The sequence below is a fragment of the Podarcis cretensis genome, assembly GCF_951804945.1.
Source record: "Podarcis cretensis genome assembly, chromosome: 2".
Lineage (NCBI taxonomy): Eukaryota > Metazoa > Chordata > Lepidosauria > Squamata > Lacertidae > Podarcis > Podarcis cretensis.
In genome coordinates this window covers 115,067,184-115,090,681 of record NC_137171.1, presented here as the reverse complement: position 1 = coordinate 115,090,681, position 23,498 = coordinate 115,067,184, and the positions used below count along the sequence as shown (strand labels likewise).

General features: G+C 48.0%; 1 protein-coding gene across 1 annotated transcript in view; it reads right to left on the bottom strand.

Annotated features, from left to right (window-relative positions):
• LOC307208494 (carnitine O-acetyltransferase-like) overlaps nt 1–14,207 on the bottom strand; it is a 49,488-nt gene extending 35,281 nt beyond the window's left edge. Inside the window, exons 1-3 of the mRNA XM_079963122.1 lie at nt 14,036–14,207; nt 5,659–5,880; nt 3,244–3,362 (exon numbers count right to left, since the gene is read on the bottom strand). Coding sequence (XP_079819248.1) covers nt 3,244–3,362; nt 5,659–5,880; nt 14,036–14,101 — 407 coding nt within the window. The 5' untranslated portion in view covers nt 14,102–14,207. The remainder of the gene's footprint in view (nt 1–3,243; nt 3,363–5,658; nt 5,881–14,035) is intronic.
• Between the last annotated feature and the right edge of the window lie 9,291 nt (nt 14,208–23,498).

Sequence of the window (23,498 nt, the reverse complement as noted above, 5' to 3'; positions counted from 1 at the left end):
CTCTGCCATATATTTATGAGTAATTGCTTTTGAATATTCCATCTGCAGGGAATCTTCCCAGAACAGCTTTACTGGTAGGCAACAAACCCCTTGCATTGCAAAGGGTTTGGGAGCATATTCCAGGGTGCAGCCTCCGTTGACACAAAGCGTGGACCACACACACCTATGTTTGTTTGCCTTCCATCTGCAAGTGGAGAACACACCCAACACTTCCTGTAGCCACAGATTATGGGCAATTATTAGTACAGAGGTACCTCGGGTTAAGTACTTAATTCGTTCCGGAGGTCCGTTCTTAACCTGAAACTGTTCTTAACCTGAAGCACCACTTTAGCTAATGGAGCCTCCTGCTGCCGCCGCACCGCCAGAGCACGATTTCTGTTCTCATCCTAAAGCCAAGTCCTTAACCTGAGGTACTATTTCTGGGTTAGCGGAGTCTGTAACCTGAAGCGTATGTAACCTGAAGCGTATGTAACCCGAGGTACCACTGTGGTGGGATATCCGGTACCAGTGTTACTGATTTTGTTAAGAAAAGAGCAAAAGTGTCAAGACCTCCAACTTCCCCCCTGAACCTGAAGAACCATAGAAATGTAGGGCTGAAAGGGACTCTAAGGGCCATCTAGTCCAACCCCCAGCGATGCAGGAATTCCCAGCTGTCCCACAAAGGATTGAACCTGCTACCTTGGTGTTATCGGCACCACGCTCAAAGCAACTGAGCTATGCAAGGATGAAGCATCTCCCAGACCTCACAATCGGTTCAGAAAAAGTAGGATGGTAGCAAAATATTTTGCTTCTCATTGAGGGTTTTCAAAATTCATTGGCGAGCTGCAGTTTCCCCTCAACTCTCGCCAGGTCAGAAAAAGACAGGGGCTTGTCCCCACAGTCACACCGGGCCTCAGAGTATCTCCATGGGGCCGACCCTACTGTTAGGCGAAAGGAGGTATGCTTCAGGCAGCTGCTTTTGCGTATCATGAGAGGGACACTGTTTTTTTAGCTTTACTGCCATGGGGATTTTCTGCCACAGAGGCCAACATAAACTCAGTCAGATGGACAGAGAATAATAATAATAATTACAGTGGTACCTTGGGTTAAGAACTTAATTTGTTCTGGAGGTCCGTTCTTAACCTGAAGCACCACTTTAGCTAATGGGGCCTCCCACTGCCACTGCGCCACCGCTGCGCGATTTCTGTTCTCATCCTGAAGCAAATTTCTTAACCCGAGGTGCTATTTCTGGGTTAGCGGAGTCTGTAACCTGAAGCGCCTGTAACCTGAAGCGTCTGTAACCTGAAGCACCTGTAACCTGAAGCACCTGTAACCTGAGGTACCACTGTAGTAGTAGTAGTAGTAGTAGTAGTAGTAGTAGTAATAATAATAATAATAATGGCCAGCCCTTCAGCCTTGACATGTGGGGACACCGAATTGCTGCTCCAATTCTGACAGCAAAATATACAGTCATACCTCATGTTGCGTCCGCTTCATGTTGCGTCTTTTCGCATTATTTCCCGCGGCAACCCGGAAATACCAGAACGGGTTACTTCTGGGTTTCGCCGCTCGTGCATGTGCAGAGGCACTAAATCATGTTTTGTGCCTGAGCAAGCGCAGCGCTTCAAGTTGCAGGCATTTCACATTACGGACGGGCCTCCGGAACGGTTCCCGTCCGTAACACGAGGTACCACTGTATTGGTATCGCTCAGATGTTCTGTTCAATGACAAAATTACCTGCCAAAGTATTTCAAGATTTTACCCACAAGAGGAGGTGTTGGGGATTTGAAGAACCAAAAATGTAAAAGGTCTTTTCTCCACACACACACCCCCACACACATAAGGCAGAACTCGCATTGAACAAGGAATATGGGGCCTGTCGTGGCCCTTATTGTAATATTTTCCAAAGGAAAAACAATGATACATTTTAACTAACCTGAAACACTGGGGCTAGGGGAGGATTAAAAATGTGAATTCCTCCAAAAAGAGGGGGCACCCGGACTTGAACCAGGGACCTCTTGATCTGCAGTCAAATGCTCTACCGCTGAGCTATACCCCCAGTACAATTGTTCCTTCTCAAGAAGCCATCATAAGGATACAGGTTTGGTCACCCGGTCCACTTTGATCTGCTGCCAGCAACAGGTTTATTAACTGCAGGGATAGCTGTGGTTAATTGCCACCCACCCACTTTGTAATTATACTTCGTTTTACATCAAGCTTAACTAGTTCGGTGTCCGGGCGAGCTCATTTCTAAACACCGTGACTCAGCCTGAAGCAGTTGTGCGACAACCCGGATTCAAGCCAGGGGTGTGTTCAAACGGGCAGCTTAAATAAGAGCTGTTGCTGCAGGATTAACACGGTGTGGCGAACCTGTGCCATCCGGGTGTTGCACAACTACAACTCCCACAACACCTGACCACTGGCCATGCTGTCTTGGGCTGATGGAAGTTGGGAGTAAAACTCTGGCGGGCCAAAGGTTCCCGCTGGATGAACAGAACCCATCTGGCTTGGTTTCCCCAGTCACCCTAAAAAGCCCTAAACAGCCTCGTTCCAGTATATCTGAAGGAGCGTCTCCATCCCCATCGTTCTCCCCAAACACTGAGGTCCAGTGCCGAGGGCCTTCTGGCGGTTCCCTCCCAGTGAGAAGTGAGATTGCAGGGAACCAGACAGAGGGACTTCTTGGTAGTGGCGCCCTCCCTGTGGGACACCCTCCCTTCAGGTGTCAAAGAGAACAACTACCATACTTTTAGAAGACATTTGAAGGCATTAGGGAAGCTTTTAATGTTTGATGCATTACTGTATTTTAATATTTTGTTAGAAGCCACCCAGAGTGGCTGGGGAAGCCCAGCTAGATGGCCGGGGTATCAATTATTACTATTATTATTATTATTATTACTACTAGTACTACTCTGCATGGCTTCCAATAAAGTTTAAAAATACAATAAAACATCAGACATTAAAAACTTCCCTAAACAAGGCTGCTAAAAGTCAGATAGTTGTTTATTTCCTTGACACCTGATGGAAGGGCGTTCCACAGGGCGGGTGCCACCACCAAGAAGGCCCTCTGCCTGGTTCCCTGCAACCTCACTTCTCGCAGGGAGGGACGTGCCAGAAGGCCCTTGGAGCTGGACCTCTGAAGTGGGTTGTGCAGGGAAGATAACCTGAGCAGCCTAAAGCCAAGGCAGCTTTCCCACTGACTGCCAAAATTCCTCACCGGTCTTGAGTATCCTTCCACCCCCCCCCACCCACTGCCCCCTTCCTTACCTCAATTGTCCTTTCCAGTCATTGAAATCCTGCTTGGGCAGCACGACAGCGGGGCTGGAGTGAACAGCCAGCGGCAGGCGGCTTTCCAGGTATGCTGACTGAACCCACCAGTCTGTGATCTGGAATGAATGGGGTACATTTAGGACAAGGGAATACAACACTTCTCTCTGCCTTGCCCAAGGGCAGGGACACACAGGAATTCAGTTCCAGCACTTCTCAGATGAGCGCCCTTGCCATTGAGGGAGGTGTTCGTGGTGAGTTTTCAAAACCACCGAGCCTCTTGTGTTTGCCGATTGGAAGGTCGGTGGTTCGAATCCACTCAATGGTAGCAAGCTCCCGCTGCTCTGTCCCAGCTCCTGCCAACCTAGCAGTTCAAAAGCACGCCAGTGCAAGTAGATAAATAGGTACCACTGTGGCGGGAAGGTAAACAGAATATTCCGTGTGCCCTGGTTTCCATCACGGTGTCCCGTTGTGCCAGAAGTGGTTTAGTCATGCTGGCCTCATGACCCGGAAAGCTGTCTGTGGACAAACGGTGGCTCCCTCGGCCTGAAAAGCGAGATGAGCGCCGCAACCCCATAGTCACCTTTGACTGTGGACTTAACCATCCAGGGGTCCTTTACCTTTTTCAATAAAAATAGCACTGGTGACCCCCATCCCCCAAGTGTCTTTCACAGCTCATTTATGGTAGGTGGAGTGCACCTTTGTCTCTCCTGATGTTGCTGAACTATAACTCCCATCCTTCCTGGACAATGGACATGCTCCCTGATGAGAGTTGTAGTTCAGCAACACCTGGAGGGCCAAAGATTCCCCACATCTCATCTGGTTTCTGGTTGGCATCCCTCTGCCTTGGGAGACAATGGAGGAGTGTGCCTTTTGGGGGGCGAAGTAAAACCATTGGAAGATTGCAGCGCCTGCTGTGGCTGTAGAACCAGGAGAGATATGTTTTTTTGCAGCCAGGGCAGATGAAGGCATCTGGTTTTGCTGCTACAAATGCACCATGGCATTTCTTCTCTCTGCGCTCCTCCCAGCGGCCATTCCTCCTCCGGTCACTGCTATGGATGCACACAGCCTGGCTGACTGTTTCCAGCTGCTGCACCTCATCTATTGTTATTGTTTATCTGTGCACAAATTCTTATGTTCATAGCGCTTCACAGAGCACAACAGGGCAGGCCTCTGCCCCAGAGAGCTTACAATCTAAAATATGGCACAGGTGAAACAGAGGAAGGGAAAGGAACAGGAGGAGGGGTTAAAGTAGGAGAAGAAAAATTGCAAGCTAGACTTTATGTTAAGTGTTGTCAGGGGCAGCTGGTGTTGGGAGGAAGGCAAGGAGCCCAATGGGAGATGAGAAGGGCGACTTCTCAAAGCCTAGTGGGCGCATACCCATTTTCCGGAAGGAGGCATCATGCCTTAGACAGGTCCCTAAAGTCCTCCTTCCCAAAGCTGGGCAAGTGCTTACCGGCTTTGGAAAGGAGTTTTGAGGGCTCTAGGACCCTGCCACATCCTCACACCTCCTTCCCAAAGCCCAGCTTCAGCCAGCACCACAAGGGCTGGCAGGGGGGCTTCAAATAGCCTTGCACAGGCGGCAGATTACCAAGGTCTGCTCCTGGGCCGTGCCCTGTCCGTCCTAACGGAGCAGCTACGGCACCAACTTTAAAACAGCCATGCCTTTCCCCCAAATCATCATGGGAACTGTAATTTGTTATTTAGGGTCCTGGGAGCTGTTAGGAGACCCTGATTCTCCTCCCAGAGCTACAATCCCCTGTGTTCCCAGTGACTGTGAAACCACTCTGGAAACTGTGGTGTTGTTGTTGTTTAAATTTGTGTACCGGCCTATACCCGTAGATCTCAAGGCAGTTCGCAACATAAAATTACAAAATATATACAGTGGAAGCTTGGTTTTCGAACATAATCTGTTCCGGAAGAGTGTTTGACTTCCCAAGCGTCCGAAAACCCATTGAGAAAATTGAAAAACATGGAGCGGAAGCCATTCGACTTCTGAGGCGTTCAAAAATGGAAGCAATTACGCTCGAAAACCAAAGGCCCGGTTAAAAAGGAACAGTTCCCCCCGGCACCTAAAGGCGTATAACAGGCACCCCCAAACTTGGCCCTCCAGATGTTTTGAGACTACAATTCCCATCATCCCTGACCACTGGTCCTGCTAGCTAGGGATGATGGGAGTTGTGATCCCAAAACATCTGGAGGGGTAAGTTTAGGGGTGCCTGGTGTATAATGAAGCTAAAGTTCCCAGAATCCCTTGGGGGGGGGAAGCCATGGCTGTTTAACATGGTAGCATAGCACTTTCAATGTATGCCGTGAATTTGCCCTAAGAGCTCTGCTAGGAAGCCCCACTGCCACCGGCAGCTTCTTCCTGCTTTGTGGGGTCTCTCTGCAGAGCCCCGGGTCCCCCTTCCTTACCCAGTTCTCCATGCGGTCCACCCGGCGCTGCAGCCGTGCTTGGAGCCTCTCGCCCTCTCCGCCTGGCACCCCGAACTCGGCCAGCAGCTGCTGCGTCTGCTCCAGCTCCTCTGGACTCACCAGCGGCTCCAGGGAGCGCAAGTACCGGGCCGTGGTCTCTGCCAGCGACGGCAAGGGCTGGCGAGGGAGCGGGAAGAATGAGGCATGCCTGCAGTGGAGTGTCTGGAAGGGAAGAAAGGGCAGAGTCAAAAGAACAGTCACTCCCACCCAAGCAGGGTCAGAAATTCCCCAGGCACCACAAGGAGATTTCTGGGTGCTGATGTCTCCATCTGGCTAGCCCCTTACTACTACTACTACTTGTAATGGTTCTGGGGTTGCTCGTGCGTAGGTTGGCGCCACACCTGGCTGGGTTACCTGGGTGAACCCTTTCTGTCCGGACAGCCACCCATCTGTGGCTGTCTCAATCGCTGGCAGAATCAGTCAATGGGCATTTCTTGAACTTCTTCCAGCAAAGAAGTTCTTTGACGCCCAGTCTCCTTCTACTCTCCCTGCGCGGAAGTCTTCTGCGCAGGGAGGGTGTGGGCAGCGGAGGACCCATGCTCTCCCCGCTGGTCCCCGGCGAGGAGTCCTGGAGCCACCTCGCCGATTCCCCCATCTGCCCCCCTCCTCCACTGGTGCTACGCTGATTCCCTTCCCCAGAAGATGGGCTGCCTCTCTCCCTACTGGGACCCTCTCCGGCGTCCCTCTGGAGCCTTCCCTCCACCTCTGGCTCCGATGGCAGTTCCCTGACAACAACTACTACTACTACTACTAATAAAAATAAAAATAATTTATTATTTATTATTTATAACCCACCCATCTGGCTGGGTTTCCCCAGCAACTCTGGGCGGCTTCCAACAAAATATTAAAACACAGTAATGCATCAAATCCCCTTCATGGATCACTGCCTTGCCGTGGCGAAGGGGCTTGAAGAACTCAGAGAAGCTATGAACTATGCCGAGCAGGGCACCCAAGATGAACAGGTCATAGTGGAGAGTTTTGACCAAACGTGATCCACCTGGAGGAGGAACCGGCAAGCCACTCCAGTATCCCTGCCAAGAAAACTCCATGGACAAAGACAACAGGCATATAAAAGTTATGACGCTGGAAGATGAGCCCCTCAGGTCGGAAGGCGTCCAACATGCTACTGGGGAAGAGCGGAGGGCAAGTACAAGTAGATCCAGAGCTGATGAAGCGGCTGGGCCAAAGCCGAAAGGACGCTCAGTTGCGGATATGCCTGGAAGCGAAAGGAAAGTCCAATGCTGTAAAGAAAAATATTGCATAGGAACCTGGAATGTAAGAACCATGAACATGGGTAAGTTGGAGGTGGTCAAAAATGAGATGGCAAGAATAAATATTGACATCCTGGGCATCAGTGAACTAAAATGGACGGGAATGGGTGAATTCAGTTCGGATGACCATCATATCTACTACTGTGGGCAAGAAACCCGTAAAAGAAATGGAGTGGCCCTCATAGTCAACAAAAGAGTGGCAAAAGCTGTACTGGGATGCAATCTCAAAAATGATAGAATGATCTCGATACGAATCCAAGGCAGACCTTTTAACATCACAGTAATCCAAGTTTATGCACCAACTACTGGTGCTGAAGAAACTGAAATTGACCAATTCTATGAAGACTTACAACACCTTATAGAAGTGACACCAAAGAAGGATGTTCTTCTCATTATAGGGGATTGGAATGCTAAAGTAGGGAGTCAAGAGATAAAAGGAACAACTGGCAAGTTTGGCCTTGGAGATCAAAACGAAGCAGGGCAAAGGCTAATAGAGTTCTGTCAAGAGAACAAGCTGGTCATCACAAACACGCTTTTCCAGCAACACAAGAGACGACTCTACACATGGACATCACCAGATGGGCAGCATCGAAATCAGATTGATTATATTCTCTGCAGCCAAAGATGGAGAAGCTCTATACAGTCAGCAAAAACAAGACCTGGAGCTGACTGTGGCTCAGATCATCAGCTTCTTATAGCAAAATTCAAGCTTAAACTGAAGAAAGTAGGAAAAACCACTGGGCCGGTAAGATACAATCTAAGTCAAATCCCTTATGAATACACAGTGGAAGTGAGGAACAGGTTTAAGGATTTAGATTTGGTGGACAGAGTGCCTGAAGAACTATGGATGGAGGCTCGTAACATTATACAGGAGGCAGCAACGAAAACCATCCCAATGAAAAGGAAATGCAAGAAAGCAAAGTGGCTGTCCAATGAGGCCTTACAAATAGCGGGGGAGAGAAGGCAAGCAAAATGCAAGGGAGATCGTGAAACATACAGGAAATTGAATGCAGATTTCCAAAGAATAGCAAGGAGAGACAAGAAGACCTTCTTAAACAAGCAATGCAAAGAAATAGAGGAAAGCAATAGAATGGGAAGAACCAGAGATCTGTTGAAGAAAATCGAAAATATGAAAGGAACATTTCGTACAAAGATTACCATAATAAAGGACAAAAGTGGTAAGGACCTAACAGAAGCAGAAGACATCAAGAAGAGGTGGCAAGAATACACAGAGGAATTATACCAGAAAGAAACGGATGTCTCATATACCCCAGGTAGTGTGGTTGCTGACCTTGAGCCAGACATCCTGGAGAGTGAAGTCAAATGGGCCTTAGAAAGCACTGCAAATAACAAGGCCAGTGGAAGTGAGGGTATTCCAGCTGAACTATTTAAAATTTTAAAAGATGATGCTGTTAAGGTGCTACACTCAATATGCCAGCAAGTTTGGAAAACTCAGCAGTGGCCAGAGGATTGGAGAAGATCAGTCTACATCCCAATCCCAAAGAAGGGCAGTGCCAAAGAATGCTCCAACTATCGCACAATTGCACTCATTTCACACACTAGCAAGGTTATGCTTAAAATACTACAAGGAAGGCTCAAGCAGTATGTGGACCGAGAACTCCCAGAAGTGCAAGCTGGATTTAGAAGAGGCAGAGGAACCAGAGCCCAAATTGCAAACATGCGCTGGATTATGGAGAAAGCTAGAGAGTTCCAGAAAGACATCTACTTCTGCTTCATTGACTATGCAAAAGCCTTTGACTGTGTCGACCACAGCAAACTATGGCAAGTTCTTAAAGAAATGGGAGTGCCTGATCACCTCATCTGTCTCCTGAGAAATCTCTATGTGGGACAAGAAGCTACAGTTAGAACTGGATATGGAACAACTGATTGGTTCAAAATTGGGAAAGGCGTACGACAAGTCTATATATTGTCTCCCTGCTTATTTAACTTATATGCAGAATTCATCATGCGAAAGGCTGGGCTGGATGAATCCGAAGCCAGAATTAAGATTGCCGGAAGAAATATCAACAACCTCAGATATGCAGATGACACAACCTTGATGGCAGAAAGTGAGGAGGAATTAAAGAACCTTTTATTGAGGGTGAAAGAGGAGAGTGCAAAATATGGTCTGAAGCTCAACATCAAAAAAACGAAGATCATGGCTACTGGTCCCATCACCTCCTGGCAAATAGAAGGGGAAGAAATGGAGGCAGTGAGAGATTTTACTTTCTTGGGCTCCATGATCACTGCAGATGGTGACAGCAGTCACGAAATTAAAAGACGCCTGCTTCTTGGGAGAAAAGCAATGACAAACCTAGACAGCATCTTAAAAAATAGAGACATCACCTTGCCGACAAAGGTCCGTATAGTTAAAGCTATGGTTTTCCCAGTAGTGATGTATGGAAGTGAGAGCTGGACCATAAAGAAGGCTGATCCCCGAAGAATCAATGCTTTTGAATTCTGGTGCTGGAGGAGACTCTTGAGAGTCCCATGGACTGCAAGAAGATCAAACGTATCCATTCTTAAGGAAATCAGCCCTGAGTGCTCACTGGAAGGACAGATTGTGAAGCTGAGGCTCCAATACTTTGGCCACCCCATGAGAAGAGAAGACTCCCTGGAAAAGACCCTGATGTTGGGAAAGATGGAGGGCACAAGGAGAAGGGGACGGCAGAGGATGAGATGGTTGGATGGTGTTCTTGAAGCTTCCAGCATGAGTTTGATCAAACTGCGGGAGGCAGTGGAGGACAGAAGTGCCTGGCGTGCTCTGGTCCATGGGGTCACGAAGAGTCGGACACGACTAAACAACAACAACAAAATATTTAAAGAAGATGAATAAATGAGCAAATTTGGTCAATTTGGATATGCGGAAGATATTAAAAATAAATTTAAGGAACTGCAGAAAGAGGGGGAAGGAAGTCAAGTTTTGAAATGTCAAAATTATTGTAAAATTAATGGAATGCATAAACTTGAAAAGTATAAATTATTATTTTTTGGAAAAAAAAGAGAGAGAAAGGGTATGATAACTGGGCTGGAGACCTCAGGCTGCAGTTGAAGGGTGCTCATCTCTAAATGGTCCCCACTTGGAAACAGACCCTGCAAATAAAGAACTAGCACCCACCAGCTGACTCTAGGTTTTTGGCTCTCCAAACCTCTCCATTCTGAAGGAAATCAGCCCTGAGTGCTCACTGGAAGGACAGATTGTGAAGCTGAGGCTCCAGTACTTTGGCCACCTCATGAGAAGAGAAGACTCCCTGGAGAAGACCCTGATGTTGGGAAAGATGGAGGGCACAAGGAGAAGGGGGCGACAGAGGACGAGATGGTTGGATAGTGTTTTCGAGGTTACCAGCATGAGTCTGACCAAGCTGCGGGGGGCAGTGGAGGACAGGAGTGCCTGGCGTTCTCTGGTCCATGGGGTCACGAAGAGTCGGACACGACTAAACGACTAAACAACAACAACAATGCATCAAACATTAAAAGCTTCCCTAAACAGGGCTGCCTTCAGATATCTTCTAAAAGTCTGGCAGTTGTTGTTCTCCTTGACATCCGGTGGGAGGGCGTTCCACAGGGCGGGTGCCACTACCAAGAAGGCCCTCTGCCTGGTTCCCTGTAACTTGGCTTTTCACAATGAGGGAACCACCAGAAGGCCCTTGGCACTGGACCTCATTGTCTGGGGACAAGGATGGGGGTGGAGATGCTCCTTCAGGTATACTGGGCTGAGGCCATTTAGGGCTTTAAAGATCAGCACCCACACTTTGAATTGTGCTCGGAAACGAACTGGGAGCCAGTGTAGATCTTTCAAGACCAGTGTTATGTGGTCTCGGCGGCCGCTCCCAGTCACCAGTCTAGCTGGATTAGTTGTAGTTTCCAGGTCACCTTCAAAGGTAGCCCCACATAGAGCGCATTGCAGTAGTCCAAGTGAGAGATAACCAGAGCATGCAGCACGCTGGTGAGACAGTCCGTGGGCAGGTAGGGTCTCAGCCTGCGTACCAGATGGAGCTGCCCTAGATACAGAATTGACCTGCTCTTCCATGGACAGCTGCAAATCCAAAATGACACCCGAGCTGCGCACCTGATCCTTCAGGTGCACAGTTACCCCATTCAGGACCAGGGAGTCCCCCACACCCGCCCGCCCCCTGTCCCCCAAAAACAGTACTTCTGTCTTGTCAGGATCCAGCCTCAATCTGTTAGCCGCCATCCATCCATTTACTGCATTTATAGCCCACCTTTTTATCCAAGGAGTCTATGGTTCACACACCCCTTCCTCAGATAATCCCTATGACGACCCTGTGAGGTAGGTGAAGAGGCTGCAACTGAATCCAAGGTCACCCGGTGAGTTTCAGGACTGAGTGGGGATTTGAACCCTGACCTCCCAGGATACCTAGTCTGACACTCTAACCACTACACTACACTGGCTTCCTAGAGTCCTTATGCTATGGGACAGCTATACAGTGGTACCTCGGGTTACAGAAGCTTCAGGTTACAAACTCTGCTAACCCAGAAATATTACCTCGGGTTAAGAACTTTGCTTCAGGATGAGAACAGAAATCACACGGCAGTAGTGGGAGGCGCCATTAGCTAAAGTGGTACCTCAGGTTAAGAACAGTTTCAGGTTAAGAACGGGCCTCCACAACAAATTAAGTTCTTAACCTGAGGTACCACTGTAAATATAAAGCTGGGAAATGTAAAATGTCACGTAGAAAAGGATCTGAATTTTTTTTATTGATGATTGAATTTGATTTTTTCCCCTGGGTTGCTTTCTTTGATGTCTTGATGCATTGTAAACCACACTGAATTTTTTTCTTTAAAAAATAAAGCGAAAAATAATAACAACAGCATGAATAAAAAATTTCACTGTAAAAAAAAAGGCACCTAGACATTACAGCGCGGTGACCATAACCTAGGTTTAAGGTAAAAGGTAAAGGTAAAGGGACCCCTGACCATTAGGTCCAGTCGTGGCCGACTCTGGAGTTGTGGCGCTCATCTCGCTTTATTGGCCTGAGGGAGCCGGCTTACATCTTCCGGGTCATGTGGCCAGCATGACTAAGCCACTTCTGGCGAACCAGAGCAGCGCACGAAAATGCCGTTTACCTTCCCGCTGGAGTGGTACCTATTTATCTACTTACACTTTGACGTGCTTTCGAACTGCTAGGTTGGCAGGAGCAGGGACCGAGCAACGGGAGCTCACCCCGTCATGGGGATTCGAACCGCCGACCTTCTGATTGGCTCTGTGGTTTAACCCACAACGCCACCCGCGTCCCTTCAGGTTTAAGGTACCATTTGGCAATTAGCTTCTGTATCTGAGTTTCTAACACTCCACTCAATAAATATCTTCAATGGCTGCTGAGATTTCCCCAAGGGCAAATCCCCACAAACAGGTTTTAATTAAGCCGCCTTTGTGTGCTGCCGACCCAAAAAGACAAAACATGTACAAAGCCCTGCCTCTTGCCCTACCCTCACCCACTGTGGCAACAGGATGTTGGGACTAGATCAGGGGCTGAGAAATTTTGCCACTCAGAGAGGGCAAATTCCAGGGGTCACTTTTCAGAGGCAAAAGTGTGACAGTAATTGCTGTTTACATTTACTGTTGTGTAATTGGGTACATCCCAGTTACACAAAAGCCAGACGTTTCTGCATGCCCCAAAATTCTTCATCCAGACAAGCAAAACATGGAAGGAGGGCCAGTGAGAAGGCAAAGAGACAAAGAGACCCGAGGGCCCGATAACGAAGCTTGAAGAACTGCATTTAGCAACTGTGCCTGAGGTCCCCCATTCCTGGACTAGACAGGCCTAGCAGGAATCTTTGGGTGCGTACAAACCACATTTTAAAAGCACCTCCCCCCAAAAAAACCCCAAATCTTAAAGGTAAAGGTAAAGGTACCCCTGCCCGTACGGGCCAGTCTTGACAGACTCTGGGGTTGTGCGCCCATCTCACTTAAGAGGCCAGGGGCCAGCGCTGTCCGGAGACACTTCCGGGTCACGTGGCCAGCGTGACATCGCTGCTCTGGCCAGAGCCAGAGCCAGAGCCGCACACGGAAACGCCGTTTACCTTCCCGCTGGTAAGCGGTCCCTATTTATCTACTTGCACCCGGAGGTGCTTTCAAACTGCTAGGTTGGCAGGCGCTGGGACCGAGCAGCGGGATCGCACCCCGCCGCAGGGATTCGAACCGCCGACCTTTCAATCGGCAAGCCCTAGGCGCTGAGGCTTTAACCCACAGCGCCACCTGCGTCCCCCCCCAAATCTTAGGAACCATCACTTTTAGAAAAGGGGTCTGGGAATTGTAGTCCCATGACTGGTAAACTGCATTTCCCAGGGTCCTGGGGGCGCTGGTGGAATGTGCTTTGAATACAAGGTGCATGCGCCACCTTCCAACACACGAAGCCAATTGCGGAGCGGGAGGAACTGGAAAAAGAGGTGGCACCATGTCCAGAGGGCAGGATCGCAAATGGCTTTGCTTTGGTGTTTTTTAAAGAAGAGTTTTGCGGTTTTGCTCTGTCTGGCGCGCCCCACCCGTTTGTATCCTAAAGGCCTCTCTCCACACCCTGCAGTTTCTCCGGGCCTCTCCACTCTCACGGGCGCTGCGATTAGAAGGGTAAACTCGTGGCAACTTTCCCCTTCGTCCTCTGCGCAAGAGCCGTCGTCCACCTTCCTCCCCTTGCAGGCAGACGCTCGCCATATGGAAGCCCCGAGGGCGCGCACGCTTTGCAAAACAAACGGCGCTTCCCTCTACCGCCCACTATCAAATGTGGGGAGGTTTTTTTTTGGGGGGGGTGGGGCTGGGTGCGAGGTTCTCCATTTTCCAACTCGATCCGACTCCGTGCATAGGCTTCCTCGTGAGGAAAGAGTCGTCCCACCCCCACCCCCCGCCGAGCTCCCCGGGATTTCCCACCCAAGTCTGCGCGCAAAGACGATCCCCGCGCACCGCCCCTTCCCCATCTTGCAGACGCGGCTCCCTGCACGTCCGCACGCGAGCAGCGTGTTTGCAAAACAACGGGATCGTCGGGATCGCACGCATCTCTCTTTTTAAAAAAGCGAGGCTTTCCACTCACCGCGGATCTCAGTCCCGGGGGCTTCGTGCGCCCCCAAGCCCGCCACATCAGCCTCCATCTGCCCATCGCCGGAGTCCCATGCGCCCTCCTGAACAGCTATGGGGTTCGCAGGGCTGCCTTAGGGGGCGGAGGGAGGGTTTAGGTGGGGGCGAGGCAGGAGGGCTGGTTGACCCGGGTGCAAATATTTGTCATTTCCTGAAAAGGAGGGAGGAAGAGGATGGTTGGGAAATGGGGGTGGGGCTTTCTCCGCGAGCCCCCCCTCCCCAAACCAAATGCATCCATCTTATAAGGTCCTGGGATTTGCTGTGCATTTGATCTCGAGCCATAAAAACAACTGGCGTTTTTTGCTACAAGGGGAAAATATGTTTCTGTCCACGAAGGAACGGAGCTTGTTGCAAATCTTTTCCAGCGGAGCGACGGAAGAATGTTGCAGGCGGGGCTTCAAGATTGTAGCCGCAAGAGGATGCGAAATTGGCTTTGCAACCTTTTCCTGGGATACATTCTGAGCACAGCGCGTCGCTGAATTAAGTTTCCAGGCTTGTGTTTATCTGGGTGCAGAATATTCAGGTTCGCATAATTTTAATCGTACGCTGCCTTTCCGTAGTTAAAACCATGCTCAAGACGGCTTACAACATGGAAAAAAAGTCAAATATGATTACAACATGGCAAGAGAAGTGATAAACAATAAATAAAACATCAAAAGAAATGCAACCGAGTTGTGCAATTCCCACATAAACTGTAAAACCTAAAATAAAGATACAAAAAATTAATATCCAAAACAGCAACAAAAAACCCCAACAAAAAAAACCCTTAAACAATACCCCAGCCCAAGAATCTGTTCAGCAGCCTCAGCTTTTGCAGCTGGAGTCAATCCAGGCCCCACCCTCACCATTGTGTGAACCGCCCTGACCTCTGGGTATAGGGCAGTATATAAATTAACTAAATAAAAACTGATCTCTCCTCCAGATCAAGCTGCTATATGAAGGCATAGCCACAAGGACCCATTGAAAAGCTCAGATCTTGCCCTTAAACTGATTTTGGAGAAGCTGAGTCAGAGGAACATTTTTTATTTTTTATTTTGTTTCTGTGTCTGGAAGTATAAGGATATACTGCCTCAATTTTCCAGAGGCTGTACATGACTAAACTTTGAGCCATCCTTACTTTTTCTGAGGCTAAATGTGGCGGTGGAATGGGGTGGGGGTGGGGGGACAGCAGCTAAAGTTGTGTGTGTGTATAAAGTGGTACCTTGGTAGCCAAACGGCTTGGCTCCCAAACAAATCAGCTCCTGAATGCCACAAACCCGGAAGTGAGTGTTCTGGTTTGCGAATGTTTTTCAGAAGCTGAATGTCCGACACGGCTTCCACGGCTTCTGATTGGCTGCAGGAACCATTTTGGGATTCAAACGGACTCCCAGAATGGATTAAGTTTGAGAACCAAGGTACCACGGTATGTATATATATATGGCAAGATCTGAGCTTTCCAACGGGTCCTTGTGGCCATGCCTCAAACTGCAGCCCTGCAAATGCAAGTACAGTGGTACCTCGCAAGACGAATGCCTCGTAAGACGAAAAACTCGCAAAACGGAAGAGTTCTTCGTTTTTTGAGTTGCTTCACAAGATGGATTTCCCTATGGGCTTGCTTCGCAAGACGAAAACGTCTTGCAAGTTTGTTTCCTTTGTCTTGCAAGTTTGTTTCCTTTTTCTTAAAACCGTGCATTCACTTCAAGGTGCAACTCATAGCACGCGGTGTGGTAGCCTTTTTTGAGGTTTTCGAAGACTTTGGTGATTTTTGAAGCTTTTCCAAAGTCCGTGCTTCGCAAGACAAAAAAATCGCAAGACGAAAAAACTCGCGGTACGAATTAATTTCGTCTTGCGAGGCACCATTGTAGGAAAAACTTATCTCTGTCTGCTTCTTGGGAGAAAAGCAATGACAAACCTAGACAGCATCTTAAAAAGCAGAGACATCACCTTGCCAACAAAGGTCCGTATAGTTAAAGCTATGGTTTTCCCAGTAGTGATGTATGGAAGTGAGAGCTGGACCATAAAGAAGGCTGATCGCCGAAGAATTGATGCTTTTGAATTATGGTGCTGGAGGAGACTCTTGAGAGTCCCATGGACTGCAAGAAGATCAAACCTATCCATTCTGAAGGAAATAAGCCCTGAGTGCTCACTGGAAGGACAGATCGTGAAGCTGAGGCTCCAGTACTTTGGCCACCTCATGAGAAGAGAAGACTCCCTGGAAAAGACCCTGATGCTGGGAAAGATGGAGGGCACAAGGAGAAGAAGACGGCAGAGGACGAGATGGATGGACAGTGTTGTTGAAGCTACCAGCATGAGTCTGACCAAACTGCGGGAGGCAGTGAAAAACAGGAGTGCCTGGCGTGCTCTGGTCCATGGGGTCACGAAGAGTCAGACACAACTAAACGACTAAACAACAACAACAACAACTAATTACTTTGTATCTGGCTCACATAAAAGGTCAAAAAAGGGAAGGGCTGTAGTTCAGTGGTAGAGCTACTACCTAGTAAGCAGAAGTTTCCAGGTTCAGTCCCCAGTATCTCCAGGGGAGATTTGGAGAGAACCTTGCCAAAACCCTGGAGAGCTGCTGCCAGTCAGTGTGGACAATGCTAAGGTACATTAACTGATGCTCTGCTTCTGATGTTCCTTTTAAAAAAAAAAGTACCATTAAAAAAATTGAAGAGTTGCAATTCTGCTTGAGGCAGCGAAATGTGTTAGTAAATGTTCACAAGCAACCGATGATAAAAAAATCCATCTCGCCTGCAGTCTTGGAGAAAATCTAGACCGTACACCTTTATAAGAGACAGTGTGGTTAGAACAATTACAGGGCAATGCTATGCATGCCTGTTCAGAAGAAAACTCCATGTTAAGTGTTCATAACAATATTGCAGTCTCCAGATACCAGCCCTTCATGCATTCACATGGCGGCAAGCCCAGTTTGACACAATAAGAATCATATCCAAGTAAACATTCAGTCTGTAAGAGGGACCACTGTCTGATGTTTTCTGTTCAAACCGTGGGCCAATCGTGGACTGTTATTATGATTATTTTACTATTAGGCTGTGTATCATTATGGATTTAATTACGGTTTTCTCATTGATGTTCTGTAATGTGTTTTTAATGCCGTACACTGCCCTGGGGTCTTCTGATAAGGGACGGTATATACCATATTTTTCGCTCTATAGGGCGTACCCGACCATAGGACGCACCTTGTTTTAGAGGGGGAGAACAAGAAGAAAAAAACTCCCCCTCTCTGCTCAGCGCCCCTTCAGCGAAGCAGCAGGAAAAACAGAGCCTCTTCCACTTCTCCTCCCGCTTAGCTGAAGGGGCGCTGCGCCTTAGCTGAAGGGGCTCCTACCCTTCAGTGAAAGGAACCCGAAGCCTCTGGAGCGCAGCGGGAGCTCCCGCCGCGCTCCGGAGGCTTCAGGCGGCTATCCCTGAAGCCTGGAGAGTGAGAGGGGTCTGTGCGCACCGACCCCTCTCGCTCTCCAGGCTTCAGCGAAAGCAACGCGAAGCCTCCAGAGCGCGGCGGGAGCGCTCCCACTGCGCTTTGGAGGCTTCGCGTTGCTATCGCTGAAGCCAAGGAGCCTGCATTCGCTCCACAAGAAGCACACTCATTTCCCCTTAATTTTTGGAGGGGAAAATGTGCGTCTTATAGAGCAAAAAATATGGTAAATTGAAAAACAAATAGTAACAACAGCAACAGCAACACCATCAATAATGTGTATCTGAAGAAGTGTGCATGCACACAAAAGCTCATACCAAGAACTAACTTAGTTGGTCTTTAAGGTGCTACTGGAAGGAATTTTTTTATTTTGTTTTTACTATGGCAGACCAACACGGCTACCTATCTGTAACTGGAACCATCAATAATAACAGAGCTCGTAAGCCAAGTCACTGCACCAGTCTGGGGGTCGAATGTGCCCCCCAGGCCTATCTGACCTCTTAATGCCATGTGCATGTGGGTGGTGTTGTGGTCTAAACCACTGAGCCTCTTGGGCTTACCGATCAGAAGGTCGGTGCTTCGAATCCCTGCGATGGTCATTGTTCTGTCCCAGTTCCTGCCAACCTAGCAGTTTGAAAGCACGCCAGCGCAAGTAGATAAATAGGTACTGCTGTGGCGGGAAGGTAAAGGCCATTTTCGTGCGCTCTGGTTTCCGTCACGGTGTCCCATTGCGCCAGAAGTGGTTTAGTCATGCTGGTCACATGACCTGGAAAGCTGTCTGTGGACAAACACTGGCTCCCTCAACCTGAAAGGGAGATGAGCGCCGCAACCCCAGAGTCGCCTTTGACTGGACTTAACCGTCTGGGGTCCTTTACCTTTTTTTACCTTTTTACCATAACTGTATCCTTGGACTGTGATGGTAATATCTCTTGCTTACCAAGATGGAGGATTTAGAGGGGTACATAGAAACCTCTGTATTTTTTCTTTTATTGTCTTTTCTTTTTGCATGGCTACAGTGTACTTCAGAGCTTTCCAAACTTTTTATGTTGGGGACACACGTTTTAGACATGTATCATTTCACAGCACAGTCATTCAGTTTTACCAGTGTTGTAAGAATTTTAAGGTCTTAGATATATAATAAATGTTCATAAATGTACCAAGCAAACACGTACATAAATATATAAACCACATGTCTGGAGCAGCACAGGAATACAGCCCTGAAACCATTTTGACTCCCAAACTGACCAAATGTTTCTCTGCAAGGAGGGAGAAGGAACCTTCCCATTGTCTCAGGAATTAAGTGATTACCATCTCAAAGGAATGGCCAGACTACCAGGAAAGCAATCAGATAAGGCATTATCAGATAACCTGGCAGACAGGAGATAAACAAAGCACTCAGATTTCTGTTGTAGACCACCTTTTCTATGTATCTGGGGTGGTGGTCTTGGACTACACCCCTTCTGTGGTATATGTATGATGTTTCTGGGGGTGGTCTTGAGCTCCAGGGCAGGGAATTTCAAAATGTCTCTATAAGGGGAGGCACACCTTTGTTCTGGGTCCTCCTCCGCTCTCCTGTGTGTGAAGGGAGCACCCTGTTGCAACAGCGTTAATAAAGATCAGTCTTACTAGCTGCTTTGCTTCTCAATATTCTCTGGTTGGTCTCTGTTCTTTTCTCCTACCGATGGAGAACCTACAAAGGACTCTATAAGGGCTCTTGTGTCCCCTATAAGGGAACAAGACCAGATTTTGTTTACAACACCAGCAAAACAGAGTTTAAACTAACCCCTTTCCAACCCCGGGAGGAGCGTTCGTGTGACACACTGCAGCCGACACACTTAACGTGTCACGACACACAGTTTGGAAAGCTCTGTTGTGGTCTGTTGTACAAAGGCACATCCATTGCTCTGCTCCCTTTTGCCTCTGGCTCTGCCTACCACTGAAATGTGCCCCCCCATGGATCCCTAAAACAGAATGTGGCCCTTGAGCTGGAAAAGAAATCCCCACTCCTGCTATTCATGCTAACTGGGAAGTAATGCATATTTAGCTCAGTGTGACCTACTTCTCTGAGTAAGCTAATAGGAATGGAGAGATTTTAAAATAATTTGTCTTGGGCTCCAAGCTTTACTTTTCCAAATAAAGTAAGAAACATTCCTTAGCAGATCAAAAGAAGAAGAAACAGAATATGTGAGGTGCGCAGAAGATAAAAACATGCGCTGATTAAATCAGAGCAGACATTTTTTTGTTTGTTTCTTTTAAAGGCAGGCGTGCCAAACTGAATATTGCAGCTACATTTGACAAGTAACGTTTCCCTGAAGGAAAGGGCTGCACAGAGAGAGGAAAGGATATTGTTTGCAACGATTCAATAGATCTTCTGGACCCTGGATATTGTCTGCTTTGCATCGGACTGAATTTGTAGCATCACCCTCTTTTGTGGCTTCGTGACTTTGCTGATAACTGAAGGCAGGAGGTGGTGGAGGAGGTGCACATTGGAGAGGCGAACAGGCAGCAGAGAATATGCTGGAAGGATGGAGCAGAGCATATACAAGCAGGCAAAGGTATAGCTATAGAAATAAAGCAGCCATGTGGGAAGTGATGGCGCCAGTAGCCCAATCATTATATCCAAACCCAGCTTCCAGTAGGCCTCAGGCAGGCCTGACTGCTGATGTAATACATGCATATACACATTGGGCCATCTCTACCATTAGGCAGAGGGAGGCAGCTGCCTCACACAGCAGATTTGTTGCAAGGGCAACAAATGGTGCCTCCTGTCACTATTTTGTGGGAAGGATTCAAGCAGAAACAGGGGCGGTAGGTTCGCACAATTAACATGTACTAAAGTGCTCTGTCGCCATGAGCTTGGTGCAGTTCAGAAAGCGATTGAAAAGTCTGGGATGAATGAATGATTCATGGGGAGACACCCTGCCCTCAAGTGAATCTGGAACAAACGTGGGACAAACGCTCATTGTTATATAACTGCCCCGCAAGCAAATCAGAATGAATGTTCAGTAAAGACTGGCTTTCATTCTTTCCTCTTCCAGATTGTCTCTGGTTTGGGATGGGATTCAACAGGCAAATTCCAGATGTGAAATTAGTGTCGACTGGTCTTATGCAACATAGCAGCTTCCCCAAAAGATCGCTGATAAGGGAAGCGGCAAGAACAATCACTGGGAAATGTGGGAGGGATGATGCTTGATGCAATGTCAGTTCCCCCAATGCAATCCAACCTTCCCACAAACAAATCAGAATAGATGTTCATTAAAAAGCCAGCATAATCTAATCTCTCTGCAAATGAATCAGGATGCATGCTGAGAAACAGGTAATCTGGAGGATTCCAAAGTGTTCATTGTTTAGTTTGCTATTATTGCATTTTGACTCCCAGAGGGGAGGAGAGGTCCTTTTCAGAAGCAGTAAACATCTGGCATTGAACCACCGTGAGCTGCAAGGGATTGTGGAACCATTCTATGGAAGGTGCAGTCAGTACATGCACTGGCAAGGCCTGCTCAGCCTGTCAGCATGTGTGAACCCAGAAGCTGCCACAATCAAACACACATCCAAAACTCTCTTGTGATTCGCACAACAATATATTTTACTCATGGTGGATCTTTCTCTTCCAGACTGCTTCCCCACCTCCAGAGAAGCTTCTATGAAATTCTAGGATCCACCAAAACACAGAACCGAAGAACCGTAGAGTTGTTGTTGGTCTATGAACCTTGGTTTGTTTTAGCTATGGCTTGGTGTCATGTGCGAACCAGACACTTTTCCATAACTATGGTTTGTCTCACTGGCCCACCCCAGATGCTTAAAAAGGTAAAGGTAAAGGTACCCCTGCCCGTACGGGCCAGTCTTGACAGACTCTGGGGTTGTGCGCCCATCTCACTTAAGAGGCCAGGGGCCAGCGCTGTCCGGAGACACTTCCGGGTCATGTGGCCAGCGTGACATCGCTGCTCTGGCGAGCCAGAGCCGCACACGGAAACGCCGTTTACCTTCCCGCTGGTAAGCGGTCCCTATTTATCTACTTGCACCCAGAGGTGCTTTCGAACTGCTAGGTTGGCAGGCGCTGGGACCGAGCAGCGGGAGCGCACCCCGCCGCAGGGATTCGAACCGCCGACCTTTCGATCGGCAAGCCCTAGGCGCTGAGGCTTTAACCCACAGCGCCACCTGTGTCCCTACCCCAGATGCTTACAAGTTTGCAAAGGCATGAGCAGCTGGAACACACAAAAAATATTTGGAAAAACGGACTTCCGGGTTAGCGCCTCCGGTAATGGCGGAATTCCTCTGATCGGGAGGAATTTGCTTCGTGGGAATCCGGGTCTGGCCGCCATGGCGAAGGCGGAGACCCACTAGAAATCACAGGTGGGTGAAGCCTGTGAATGTGGGATTTGGCTGGCACCTTTTGCGCCTCCTCTACTCGCGGGGAAACCCGGTTTCTGGGATCCGGAACGACGTGGGGTGAGCAGTGCGGTGCTTCGAATTGACTGCTTCTTCCATGGAGCAAAGCCGCATAGCTGTTGCCGGAGAGCGCTGACTTTTTCCTGTGGACAATTTGATCTTAAAGCAACTACCTGTGAGTAGAGCGGAGAATTGGATTTTTAAACATCTTAATTTGGTGCCGAAACGGGGAGGTCTAAAACAGGAAGTCCACCTTCATTGAAGCAATGAGGATGCAAGCTGAAGTCTCGGAAAGCCTATTGTAAAGGACTAAATTTCCATAAGTAAAAAATACTAAACCCCCCTTGGTGGCAGGAGAAGAGGGGGGAAAGTTTTGGACTGAGTATACCTGCAGGAGAGAGCGAACAGAGTTAATATACCACCGCTCCGATCCTGGAAACGGGCTGCCAACAGGACTGACCGTGATTAGAACGTTCACTGACAGTTAGTTAAATAAGAGGAATACATTGTTTCCATGGTCTCCGTCTGCGTTTAAAAAGGAATAAAAGTAACAGAAAATTGAAACTAACTTTATTGTTTGAATTGAGTTTAAAAGGACTAATACAAATAGAAACTGTTTCCCTCTAGAGGAACTGTTTCCCTCTAGAGGAAGCTTTTGAAACTGTCACAAGAGTTGAGCTGGGGGAATTTCCAGCTGCAAGATAAAACCTGTGAGATTCTGGGGACCTTGAATCGGTTAAGAATGTTGACAGAAGAGGCCTTAGTGGTTGTATTATGTAAGATAAGTGACTCACTGGAACAGCTTCACAAAAAGGTGGATGTGGTAACTACCAAAATTGACAATTTGGGACAAAAAGTGAACACCAATATAGAAACTATTCAGAAACTGACACAGGAATCTATTTTGACATGGCAAACTGCGGAGAAGGCTAGGGAGAAAGTTATTGCCGTTGAACCTAAAGTAACACAATTGGAGAGAGAGAGAGTCCCAGCCTTACAGATGCAATTTGATGACCAAAAGTTGATGCCTGCTATGATTGAATTTAAAGAAAATCAGATTTCGAGGATCAGAGCCCTACCTGAACTGGAGAAGGAAAGTTTGATAGATTTCCTTACACAGGAATTTGATGACTTTTGGGACCGGGACTTGGGTCAAGAAGAGGTTAAAACTGTGAGGGCTCTCAGACTTGGAAGAGGAGGGGAAAAAGAGAAGAACAAAATAAGAGACTGTTGGAAATACCAGAGGAACTTAGAAGAACAACAGTCAAGAGTGGAAATTTTGAAAGACGTCCTGAAATACCTTTCGGATCTTAGATTTAACTACGGAGATTTGGTTGCCCTGTCGAGAAGGAATAAAATCATCTTTAGGTGGGAGTTTCCCCGAGATCTACTCTTTAGCCTCAAAGGAAGGAAAATGAAAATAAGATCAGTGGAAGACAAAGTAAAGTTCATGTATAAATATGAAGAAGACTCACAGAAGGGACTTGGAAAAGAGTTAAGAGCATCGGACAGAAGATCACCAGGTTGATGGACTATAGGGAATTGGCAGATATGACTGGCAGAATCCGGGACCAGGGAGAAGTGTCGGTGGAAGAAGATTGGAAAAAGTTTA